The sequence below is a fragment of the Thalassophryne amazonica genome, chromosome 4 (assembly GCF_902500255.1).
Source record: "Thalassophryne amazonica chromosome 4, fThaAma1.1, whole genome shotgun sequence".
NCBI lineage: Eukaryota > Metazoa > Chordata > Actinopteri > Batrachoidiformes > Batrachoididae > Thalassophryne > Thalassophryne amazonica.
Window position 1 is genome coordinate 43,426,813 of NC_047106.1, and position 13,012 is coordinate 43,439,824.

The 13,012-nt window shown below is 41.7% G+C and overlaps 1 protein-coding gene across 2 annotated transcripts in view; it reads left to right on the forward strand.

Moving 5' to 3' along the window:
- Positions 1–10,206, forward strand: part of LOC117508129 (phosphatidylinositol transfer protein beta isoform-like) — a 48,781-nt gene extending 38,575 nt beyond the window's left edge. Inside the window, exons 9-14 of one of the 2 annotated variants that reach the window (XM_034167792.1) lie at positions 1,506–1,616; positions 4,110–4,232; positions 4,387–4,434; positions 6,076–6,084; positions 6,271–6,276; positions 9,920–10,206. In XM_034167792.1, coding sequence (XP_034023683.1) covers positions 1,506–1,616; positions 4,110–4,232; positions 4,387–4,425 — 273 coding nt within the window. In that variant the 3' untranslated portion in view covers positions 4,426–4,434; positions 6,076–6,084; positions 6,271–6,276; positions 9,920–10,206. Of the gene's footprint in view, positions 1–1,505; positions 1,617–4,109; positions 4,233–4,386; positions 4,452–6,075; positions 6,085–6,270; positions 6,277–9,919 lie in introns of both variants that reach the window. The other variant, XM_034167791.1, reaches the window with a different exon arrangement.
- The last annotated feature ends 2,806 nt before the right edge of the window (positions 10,207–13,012 follow it).

A 13,012-nucleotide genomic window follows, 5' to 3' on the forward strand; every position in this document is an offset into this window, starting at 1 on the left:
TATGATTAGAGGATGAGAACAACCCCAAGAAAACCATCCCAACCATGAAGCATGGGGGATGGAAACATCATACTCTGGGGGTGCTCTTCTGCAAAGGGGACAGACGACTGCACCGTATTGAAGGGAGGATGGCTGGGGTCATGTATTACGATATTTTGGCAAACAACCTCCTTCCCTCAGTAAGAGCATTGAAGATGGGTCGTGGCTGGGTCTTCCAGCATGACAATGACCCCAAACACACAGCCAGGGCAACTAAGGAGGGGCTCCGTAAGAAGCATTTCAAGGTCCTGGAGTGGCCTGGCCAGTCTCCAGACCTGAACTCAATAGAAAATCTTTAGAGGGAGCTGAAACTCCAAACCTGAAAGATCTAGAGAAGATCTGTATGGAGGAGTGGACCAAAATCCCTGCTGCAGTGTGTGCAAACCTGGTGAAAAACTACAGGAAACATTTGACCTCTGTAATTGCAAACAAAGGCTACTGTACCAAATATTAACATTGATTTTCACAGGTGTTGAAATACTTATTTGCAGCAGTAACATACAAATCATACATTGTGATTTCCGGATTTTTTTTTTAGATTATGTCTCTCACAGTGGACATGCATCTAAGATGAAAATTTCAGACCCCTTCATGATTTCTAAGTGGAGAACGCAGGGTGTTCAAATACTTATTTTCCTCACTGTATAATGTTCTTAGTGTGGACCCTGAGGTGCACAAATGAAAAGACAGTCAGGGTGACCAGCTCAGGAGCATCCTACATATAGCTGACCGTGTGAGAAGCATGGTGTCTCCAGATTGAGCTCAACCAATTTCAGTGACGTTTGAACTGGGATAATGGGAATCCTTGGAATAAACACATCTTCACTCTTAGCTTGCCCTGTTACTATGGTGGCTTCAATCACATGTGCCATCATTTGCTTGATGGTCAGCCGAGTTCCACTACAGAGTTTTGGAGCATCTTGGTTACGAAGAAGCATGACTGGGCAGCCAACCTTCAGCTTTACTTTAGGTTGTGAGGTGGAATGCCTGGGGGCTCTCAGGAATTCAGGAGCTCAGTTGGGTATTGAACTGCCTCAGCTGTCTCTACAACTGAGGCAATGGTTTTGTGTTGTCTTCACTTCTGGTATTTATTAGAGGAGCTGCTCTTTGGTTGTACTCCCCATATCATTTCTTGGAGCAAGGATGGCTAGCTCACCCATCCACTTACAGTTGCCGTGAGTCTAAAGCGCATGTACGCTTTCAACCGAAGGGCCCCAGTGACCTCCACCTTGGTGCCTCCAGTCACCATAGCAAGTTTGGTGTCGATTGCTTAATTACTGTGGCTGTGCATACCGAACACACACACAGACGGTCAGCTTTATTTATTAGATGAGAAGTGAAATAATGAGAAATTGCATTTAATCACATTGTGTTTAAAATATAATGTTTATTCTTGGTATATGATTGTGTTTTGTTCACTGTATGTCTGTAAAGAGTTTTTTTTTTTTTAATTGTCATTCATGCAGACAGAGCTCGCCAACAACTCCAGCTGTCCACACATGTGTGCCTATAAGTTGGTCTCCATCAAGTGCAAGTGGCATCTCCTTCAAAACAAATTAGAAAGTTACATTCAGAATGTGAGTTATTTTTAAATGTTCATATTTTAAAGTTTAGATTTTTTTTTTTAAGCTCTTGCAAAATATGATCTAGAGCTTTACAAGAGGGTATAAGCCGAGCACAGGTGACAAATCCAGTGTTTAGCACTCTGAAAACTGCCTTATCCACCTGTGGCACCACACTTCTGTCTCCCAACAAGCATGAACTTGGTGACACAGGAAATTTACACTGTAACCAACCTTCCATGTGCCTTATGACACTATTCCACATTGGAGAAACCAGTGAACATTCCCATAAATCATGCAACAAAATCCCTTTTGCAGTTTTGCATTTCCAACATATGTCATCTTTACTAATGCCCATTTTATGAAGGGATGGTGTGAAATAATACCCGTTAATATTATATTGAATAAATTTACCTTTTGCTGTTTTCAAAAATAAAATGATTGTAATGTTGATACATCTGTTATTGAATTATACCACTGGAGACAAACAACGCACTTAACGGCTATAACTTTTATTCCTGACCAAAAAAAAAAACAAACCCCTGCCTTATACAGTAGTGTTCAGAATAATAGTAGTGCTGTGTGACTAAAAAGATTACTCCAGGTTTTGAGTAGATTTCTTATTGTTACATGGAAACAAGTTACCAGTAGATTCAGTAGATTCTCACAAATCCAACAAGACCAAGCGTTTATGATATGCACACTCTTAAGGCTATGAAATTGGGCTATTAGTAAAAAAAAAAGTAGAAAAGGGGGTGTTCACAATAATAGTAGCATCTGCTGTTGATGCTACAAACTCAAAACTATTATGTTCAAACTGCTTTTTTAGCAATCCTGTGAATCATTAAACTAGTATTTAGTTGTATAACCACAGTTTTTCATGATTTCTTCACATCTGCAAGGCATTAATTTTGTTGGTTTGAAACCAAGATTTTGCTTGTTTACTAGTGTGCTTGGGGTCATTGTCTTGTTGAAACACCCATTTCAAGGGCATGTCCTCTTCAGCATAAGGCAACATGACCTCTTCAAGTATTCTGACATATCCAGACTGATCCATGATACCTGGTATGCGATATATAGGCCCAACACCATAGTAGGAGAAACATGCCCATATCATGATGCTTGCACCACCATGCTTCACTGTCTTCACTGTGAACTGTGGCTTGAATTCAGAGTTTGGGGGTCGTCTCACAAATTGTCTGCGGCCCTTGGACCCAAAAAGAACAGTTTTACTCTCATCAGTCCACAAAATATTCCTCCTTTTCTCTTTAGGCCAGTTGATTTGTTCTTTTACAAATTGTAACCCCTATTGCACGGCTTTTATTTAACAGAGGGACTTTACGGGGGATTCTTGCAAATAAATTAGCTTCACACAGGCGTCTTCTAACTGTCACAGCACTTACAGGTAACTCCAGACTGTCTTTGATCATCCTGGAGCTGATCAGTGGGTGAGCCTTTGCCATTCTGGTTATTCTTCTATCCATTTTGATGGTTGTTTTCCGTTTTCTTCCACGCGTCTTTGGTTTTTTTGTCCATTTTAAAGCTTTGGAGATCATTGTAGATGTGCAAAAAATTATAGGCTGTTCCTGTGTATAAGTTTTCCCTTCTCCAATCAACTTTTTAATCAAACTACGCTGTTCTTCTGAACAATGTCTTGAACGTCCCATTTTCCTCAGGCTTTCAAAGAGAAAAGCATGTTCAACAGGTGCTGGCTTCATCCTTAAATAGGGGACACCTGATTCACATCTGTTTGTTCCACAAAATTGACAAACTCACTGACTGAATGACACACTACTATTATTGTGAACACCCCGTTTTCTACTTTTTTCTTTTTTTTTTTACTAATAGCCCAATTTCATAGCCTTAAGAGTGTGCACATCATGAATGCTTGGTCTTGTTGGATTTGTGAGAATCTACTGAATCTACTGGTACCTTGTTTCCTATGTAACAATAAGAAATATACTCAAAACCTGGATTAATCTTTTTAGTCACATAGCACTACTATTTTTCTGAACACTACTGTACATGAGCGTCTTATGCATTCAATAAATCCCTTGTGACAATTGGTGTGTTGGTCATATTTTCCACTTGTGCCTTGAGGAGGGGAAGGAAGGGGGCCTGTCCACCAGTTCCCTGTGGCGATTTGCAATATGTTTATGATCATGAAAAATACAGGAAGGTAAACCTAATAGCGTAAAACCTGTAATTTGGGAAGTTGTCCAGTGTGACATTGACGTCAAGATTTAAAACCAGGAAATTCTGTGGGTTACAACTGAAAACACAAAAAATTTAAAAGTGTGTATATAATGTATAAATCTTTTTTCTTTTTAAAGTGTTTAATAGTTTATGCAGAGGAAATGGCCAGGTGTCTCCCCTCCCCTTCCCACTTTTCTTTCAGAAGCCATGTGCTACTGGAGATGTGCATGGGGTTGAACTGTTTCCTTCTTTAACTGTTGTCAAATTTCTCTTCCTTCTATCTTCTTTCACTTTCTCACATAACCACTTTAGGTTGAGAAGCGCTTGTTCACCAACTTCCACAGGCAGGTATTCTGCACAATGGACAAATGGATTGATCTGTCGATGGATGACATACGACGTATGGAGGACGAGACAAAAAAAGAGCTGGATGAGGTACACTGCAGCTGTAATTTGTCTAGTAATTCACTTTAACTGTTGCGTTCTGTCCCATCTCAGTCCTCCTGAGTATTTCCCATCAGTCAACAGTTCTACATCAGTAGCTGCATATTTTTATATTTTCTGTAACACTCCTCTGTTCATGCCACAGATGAGAATGACTGGTGAAGTAAAAGGCTCAAAAGCATAAGCAAACAGCTAAAAATCACCATCCATGTAAGTATTAAGATTAGTAAAAACTAAGGTTTCTCCTCTTTAGCTCAAGATCACCACAGTGGCTGTAGTATGGATCTACTTGTTAATTTGGTATGAGTTTTATACCAGATTCCCTTCCTGACACAACTCTATATTATACAGCTCAAAAAAATTAAAGGAACACTTTGAAAACACATCTGTTCTTACTGAGGGGGAAAAAAATTCAGGCTGGATATCTGTCCTGATATGGACTGGGTAATGTGTTATGAATGAAAGGATACCACGTCGTTTGATGGACCAGGACATCACTTAGCTCCTGGACAGTCTGAGGTTTAACCTGGCAGTGCCAAACAGACTGAAACATAATGTTCCTGAGGTGTTCTATTGGATTTAGGTCAGGTGAGTGTGGGGGGCCCAGTCAATGGTATAAATTCCTTCAGCTTCCAAGAAAAGTGCTTTGTTTGCACTCCGGGTCGCCACAGCAAATCCAAGGTGGATCTGCATGTTGAATTGGCACAAATTTTACGCCGGATGCCCTTCCTGACGCAACGCCACATTACATAGAGAAATGTGACGGGTGGGGTTTGAACCGGGAACCTTCTGCACTGAAACCAAGTGAACTATCTTGCACCAGGAGGAACCCAGGACCCACTGCACCAGCATAAGGTCTGACAACGAGTCCGAGGATTTCATCCTGATACCTAATAAAACTGGTCATGCTGAATGATGTTGCAGGCAGCATAACGTTCTCCACAGCATCTCCAGACCCTTTCACATCCATCACATTGTGCTCAGGTTGAACCTGCTCTCATCTGTGAAAAGCACAGGGCACCAGTGGCAAACCTGCCAATTCTGGTCTTCTGTGGTAAATGTCAGTTGAGCTCTGTGATGCCGTCCAGTGAGTACAGGGCCCACTACAGGACAACGGACCCTCAGGCCACCCTCATGAAGTCTGTTTCTGATTGTTTGGTCAGAGACATTCACACCAGTGCCCTGCTGGAGGGCATTTTGTAGGGCTCTGGCTGTGCTCATCCTGTTCCTCCTTGTACAAAGGAGCAGATAGCGGTCCTGCTGATTGGTTAAAGGGGAACATTATACATTGAGAATTGCAATACTCTTCTATAAGAAACATACCAAAGAGCTGATATTCCACACTTTTTACACTAGTCCCGCAAGTACATACCTTTATCGGACATTTGAACTTCACACTCTCCTGAGCGCCCACGGGCTGCCATCTTTGTAGAATATCCGGGTATTTCCCGCTCGGTGCTGACATCATTGACGAAAGACTGTACATGAGCTGGCATGACCAAATAAGGAAGTGGGAAAGGTCACGGGACAGAGGGTCGTCTCTCTTGTTTGAGGCACCATTTCAGTATGTCTTTCTTCGACACCACTGAGCTGCGAGCGTAAACTTTTTGGTGGAGTTGTCTTCAGTGTCCATTTGTAGCCACCTCCTTGTTGAGGTTGATCTTTTTGTAGGCCTCTTGCGGCGGGCAGGTCCGTGTAGTTACAAATTGAACTGGTCCGGTCTGTAATTGTGCGGAAAACACTGGAATCCATGGAAGCCGAGTTTGAGACAAAGGATTGTTCTCTGGACATCGTATAGCCACCAGCCAAGGTGGTCTGGTGACAACAAGAAGAAAAAGAAGAGGAAAAATAACCAGGCAGACGGCAGTGGGGAAGTGGGTGCCGCGTCAGCCGCCACAAACAGGAATGAGTAGATCGAAGAAAGTGGGGAGGGGGCACCACTGCACCCGCTATAAATGAGTCTCCTCCAATAGATCTGGAATCTATTCCAGTCAGGAGCATGGACGACTGGATTCAAGTCTGGGATGGCAAAGATGTTGAGGCAGAAACTTGGGGCCTGAACAACATTCTTTAGTGCAGATGCGGAAACTGCAGACTGATGCCGACGGTGTGTAATGCGCAAAAACGGACCTTGAATTCAAGCTTCTCTCAATAACTGGCCACAAACACCCTGTGTTTTGCAGCACAGCAAGGAAGACTTCACTTAATATATGGAAGTAACACTTGTTTGACATGGGCCATGTACAAAATTGTAATTCCAACAGTGGACATTGGCGCATATGTACAGTCTTTCATCAATGACGTAAGCGCAGAGGGGGAAATACCCGGATATTCTACAAAGATGGCGGCCCAGGGGCGCTCGGAAGAGCGCAAAGTTCAAATGTCCGATAAAGGTATGTACTTGCAGGACCAGTGTAAAAAGTGTGGAATATCACCGCTTTGGTATGTTTCTTATCGGAAAGTATTGCATTTCTCACTGTGTAATGTTCCCCTTTAAGGACCTTCTACAGCCCTCTCTCTCTGTTCTCGGGTAACTGCCTGTCTCTTGGAATGTCCTCCATGCTCTTGACTGTGCTGAGAGACACAGTAAACCGTCTGGCAATGGCATGCATTGATGTGCAATCCTGAAGGAGTTGGACTACCTGTGGAACCTCTGTAGGGTCCAGGGACTGCAGCATGCTGGCAGCAGTGACACTGACCCTAGGCAAAAGCAAAACAAGTGAAAAATAAGTTAGAAAAAATGAAGAGAGGAAAAAAATGTCAGTGGCCACCTGTAAAACCATTCCTATTTTGGGTGTGGTCTCATTGTTGCCCCTCTAATGCACCTGATGTTAATTTCATGAACACCAAAGCAGCTGGAACTGATTAACAACCCCCCTGCTACTTAACTGACCAGATCAATATCCCAGAAGTTGACTTGACATGATGTTATACTCTGATTAAAAAGTGTGCTTTGAATTTTTTTTGAGCAGTGTATATGTGGAGAATGGGCACAGGTGGTCTTGATTGAACTGGGAACCTTCTGTTTTGAAAACAAGGGCTGTAAGCACTTAGCCATTGCACCAGGTCAGTAAACACAGAAAAGACCTTCATGATTGTCTGTGTTTAAGTAATTTACCAAAATCCCCAACACATCCTCACAGACCTGATGCAACCTGAAAATGTCATGAAGAAAGCCTATTGCCCATTTATTTTGTTGATTGATGGTCCATCAATTTCTACCATGATGATGTGCTGTGGATATCAAGTCTGTCTTTTGTCGATGCAGTTGTGGGGCCATAAGCCCTGCTTTGCATGGACAGTGTCAGCTGCATTTCTCAAATTCGTGTGTAGACTGGCTTGCAGTGTCTCTCTTTGGGCTTTGGCATAACCAGTTTGCCTTTTTTCTTATTTGCTTGGATTGACTTCTTCACAATGCAGTTCCGAATGCTTTTGTTTAGAGCTTCAACTATCTTGCATATTGATGTTCATGACTGTCTTGTTCATATGACAGTCACATCTTTGTATCTAGAAACTCCCACATCCTTAACCCTGCTGCGTTCACATCTCCACAGGATGTCTTACTCTGACATTCTTCTCTTAACATGCTTTGAACAGGGAGCTTAAACAGGGAGGTTGGCTTAACCAGTGGGTCACCTCTGAGTCCGTTCTGCTTGAGGTTTCTTCCTCAACATCATCAGAGGCAGTTTTTTCTTACCACTGTCACCTGTGTACTTGCTCTAGGGGTTGGTACGGTTATACCTTACTTGTGTGAAGCACCTGTAGGCACCTTTGTTGTGATTTGGCTCTACATAAATGAAATTAACTGAATTGAAAAATAAATTGAGGTTAAGACCGTGTAATGCCCCAACCGTAAAGTTGCTCTGGACTTCCCAGTCTAAACCCAAGTGGTGAATAGGACTACAAGAGAGTTGTTGGTGGCTGGTATGATGATGCTATCTGTTGACCAGGGGCCTCATGTACAAAGACTTGCATGGATATGGATCTCCTACTGAAACATGGTGGACACCAAAACTCACAAACTGGCATAACCAATAAAATATTCAGATGTATCAAAGTGTGCGTGTGCACTGTGCATGGATCCATGCACATTGCATTTGTACATCTCAATCAACGTGGACTTGAGCACACATGCTCACGTACCACGCTTCTCCCTGTTCATAACCCTATTTAAATATGCAAATCCATGTAAATATGCCCTGGGAGCTGGGAATTCCCCTTCGTCAGATCAGTCAACATGAACACAGAAAAGAAATTATACTGAGTGTGAGCTGCAGATGGCGTGGAGACAGACAGGGATAGTTTATTTGGTACCCCGTCAAACAAAATAAACATGAAAGAGTTAAGCCTGGTTCACACTGCCTTGTGAATGAGGCTTCATTGGGAGTCATGAATGAGTCATGCATTGAACCAGGCCACCTAGCCACTATGTTAGTTAGATGCATTTGCGCATCACATATGATTTGAACATTGATGGAATGAAAATGTTTCCTATTAAGAAAAACAAATTCATCATGTGATGGCACCTTTATAGCAATATGTGTGCAGTCAATAGCTTCGCTTACATCAGGGAAACCAGCTCTCACTGCAAACTGCGCTGTGATGTACCTCCATGACATTAGGATGATTGCGTTCCACCCAACTGGCATGGCTCTGCTCAAGGTTGACAGGCACACTCCTGAACGATCGGCCAGCTCCTGCTGGAATACCCCTGTTGTCAGGAAGCGCAGCATGGTCAGAACCTTTGTGTGGGCACAGAAAACCCCTGGCTCTTCGCTGTATTGCACTCTGGGTCGACTGCCGTTCTGCCCGCAACTCTAGTGACAGTGGCCTTGGTAATCGAAATCAACTTATGAGCCAATTATTGTTATTCACAAGTAAATTCTCACATTCCCTGAAAAAAAACAGGATTTTTGCGTGATGCACCTCAAATTTCCATGGTCATTTCACTTTTGATATGAACACTTTTTACACATGAGGCCCCAGAACTTTGACTCCTCAACATGTCATCAGCATAGTAGAACCACTGACCTAATTGGGTTTATCTGCCTGAGACCACCATCAAACACCCTGCGGGCTACGCCCTCATTGGACACTGTGTGAACATCATCCTTTTGCCATCAGTCTAAAAAGTTAAATGTTTATTTTCAGCAGGTAATCAAGCTTTGGTGTGTTCTACTCTAATCAACCCCCCCCCCCCCCCCCCCCCCCCAAAAAAAAAAAAAAAATATATATATATATATATGTGTATATATATATATATATATGAAAGGGGGTATACTTTATCCAACCCTGGGCAAAGGAGTGTCCAGCCAACAAGACCAGCAAGGTGTCCATGTTTAGTTGAAGTTATATGTTGTCCTCTCCATTTTTTTGTTCTCCATTGTCTCTCATACATTTATAGAATTAATGATCACCTTGGGCCTGGAGGAAAGAGGAAATTCCCTGGCTGACAGACACCACTCCATACTTTGTCAATTAGTGAATAATGCAAAATATGATGTAACATTTTGTAGGTGCATGGGTTTCCTTTTTCAAAGTCTGAATGTGGACTTTTCTGTTTGAGTAGCCTAAATCTGTCGAAACATTACATTACTTTTTTGTTGATACTCTGGCAGTAACATTAGATTTTAACAAAATTAATGCAGTTTTCTAAATGGGTTATTTTTTCTCATCAGATCACTTTTGACATCTGATTGGCATTCCTACTCTTCTTCAACAGTGAACCTACAGAGGATGCACTAAGAACCATTTCTACATTCTAGGGGGAATAAAGTTCTCAAGTATCCATTTAAAATGCAATTTGGATTTTTTTTTTTTTTTTTTTTTGTGATTTTACATTTGTAGTCATAATGACTACAGTATTCTAGTACAGTGTGTTTCCACTAAATGCACTTACTGCTCTGTTAAATACACCAATGTGTACGCACATGAAACTACTACATTTAAAGAACTGAAAGCACTCGATCAGTCTCATGGATGTAAATTGTTGTCTAACTGTATGTGCTGCTGCTCAGGTGTTAGGATTTTGAACTGGATGAGTCATACGATTTCTAAATGCAACATTAAACTGTAAACAAAGCTATTCTGTTTTGAGCGTAATTCTTGAACTGTTTTCTTGTATTGAATGAGTCTCTCCATAGAATGGATTGTGATATTGGAGACTAATAAAGAAAATTAATAGATCCTTTTCTTTTTGTGCATTTGTATATGAGGGAAGGTCATAAATTTCAAGACATCCAGTTGATGAAATAATAGCTTTGTCACTTTTGTGCATTGAAACTGATGTGTTGTAACCAACAATGTACATGAAGGATACAAACCATAAAGACTAGAGATCCAACAAAGTAATAAATTTGACTTTAATTTAAAAAAAACTATAAATTGGACAGTTTTCTGTAAAGGAGATGTCACAATTTCTCGGATAGTCACACGACTGAAAAACCACCGAAAGCCGTCTGAATCTTCCGAATGGTGGAAGAGCTGGGCATGTCGCAACATGTCCTGTGAGACATCAACATGGAGGCGCTTTTGCTCCACCATCAGCTTTGTGCCGAAGCCATCGGCATGAATTTCACTGCCACTCTTTTCATGGCCAAATCTTCTGTCACAGTGGAATGTGCCGAAAAAGTGCTGATGTCCACCTCTTCCGCAATTTCTTGGATAGTCACACGACGGTCCCGCATCACCACAGCGTTCACTTTGGAAATGATCTGGTCATTTCAGCATGTTGATGGCCGACTGGAGCACGACTCACTCTCCACCGTTGTGCGGACGTCCTTAATCTGTGTGATGGCCATAGGATCGTCACCGAAAGCCGTCTGAATAATCCGAATGGTTTCCACCTGGCTGTCGCCCAGTTTCTGGCAAAATTTGATGCAGTCGTGCTGCTCCAGTCGTTCCGCCATTTCCTTGCAAAGAAAATCCGACAAGAGACTACACCCATCCTCACACAAAGGCTGCTTACAAGCAAATGACGCAATCGACAGGCGTGAAAAAATTCACGCATGCGCACGAATGTTCAAGGTTGGCTCATGCAAGCACACGTGATTCAAATCCATCAGGTTTTTGAAAAAAATAAAAAGGTTGGATACTTTTCTAACAGACCTCGTATATATATATATATATATATATATATATATATATGTATGTATGTATGTATGTATGTATGTATGTATGTATGTGTGTGTGTTATACACACAAACTCTGTGGAGTTCTCCCCGTGTTTGCGTGGGTTTCCTCCAGGTGCTCCGGTTTCCTCCCACATCCAAAAACGTGCGGGTTAAGTGGATTGGAATCTTTAAATTGTTCATAGGTGTGCGAGTGGGTGTGAATGTGTTTGTTTGTCTGTTATGTGGCCCTGTGACAGACTGCCGTCCTGTCCTGGGTGTACCTCGCCTCGCGCTCTGACTGCTGGGATAAGCTCCAGCCCGTGACTCTTAATTGGAGTAAGCAGATGAAGGTGTGTGTGTGTGTGTGTGTGTGTGTGTGTGTGTATTCACAGCGCTTCACTTTTTCCACATTTTTTGTTAGTCTTATTCCAATGTGGAGTAAATTTATTTTTTCCCCTCAAAAATCTACTCGTAACACTCCATAATGACAACATGAAAAAGTTATTTTAATTTTTTTTTTTTCAAATTTATTAAAAATGAAAAACTTAATAAATCACATGAAGCGCAACAGTGCATCCAGAAAGTAGTCACAGCAGTGCATGTTTTCCATATTTTATGTTGCAACCTTATCAAGATGGATGACATTCATTTTTTCCTCAAAATTCTACCCCATCATGACAATGTGAAAAAGGTTTTTGAGACTTACAAATTTATTAAAAATAAAACTAAGAAATCTGAAGAAACTAAGAAAGGGTAGAAGGGCCTGAGGAAGATGACCAAGAAACCGAGGGTCAGTTTGTCAGAGCTCCAGTATTCCTCGGTGGAGAGAGCAGAACCTTCCAGAAAGAGAACCATTTCTGCAGCAATCCACCATTCAGGCCTGTATGGTAGAGTGACCAGACACCATATGTTTGGAGGAAACCAGGCACCATCCCTACAGTGAAGCATGGTGGTGGCAGCATCATGCTGTGGGGATATTTTTCAACAGTAGGAACTCAGAGACTAGTCAGGATTGAGGGAAAGATGAATGCAGCAATGTACAGAGACATCCTGGATGAAAATCTGCTCCAGAGTGCTCTTGACCTCAGAGTGGGTGACTGTTCATCTTTCAGCAGGACAATGACCCTAAACACACAGCCAAGATATCAAAGGAGTGGCTTCAGGACAACTGTGAATGTACTTGAGTGGCCCAGCCAGAGCCCAGACCTGAATCCGATTTAACATCTCTGGAGGGATCTGAAAATACTAGCTATGCACCGACACTCCCAATCCAACCTGATGGAGCTTGAGAGGTGCTGCTACAACATTACATTGCTTTTTAATTAGAATTCTGTTCAGTTTCCTCTGACGTCTTGAGTTTTAAACATTAAAAAAAAAACAGAAAAAAAAATACAACATGGGAGAGATACAGAGTGCAAAGAAAAGTGTTTACTGGCTTATCACAAAGAAATCTGAAGAGAGATACAGAAATTTAAAGCAAATAAATAATATTAACTTGAATTAAAACTCCAAGACAAGACAGCATCCTACGGTTCTTGAAGTGACACCTCCACAAAGTCCGCTCGTAGAGGTTTCACATATTTAACCTGCTTGTTCCAATATTCAATAAAAACATCCTTCTGCAGACGTAAACAAAAAGTCATCCTTTCCATAACATAA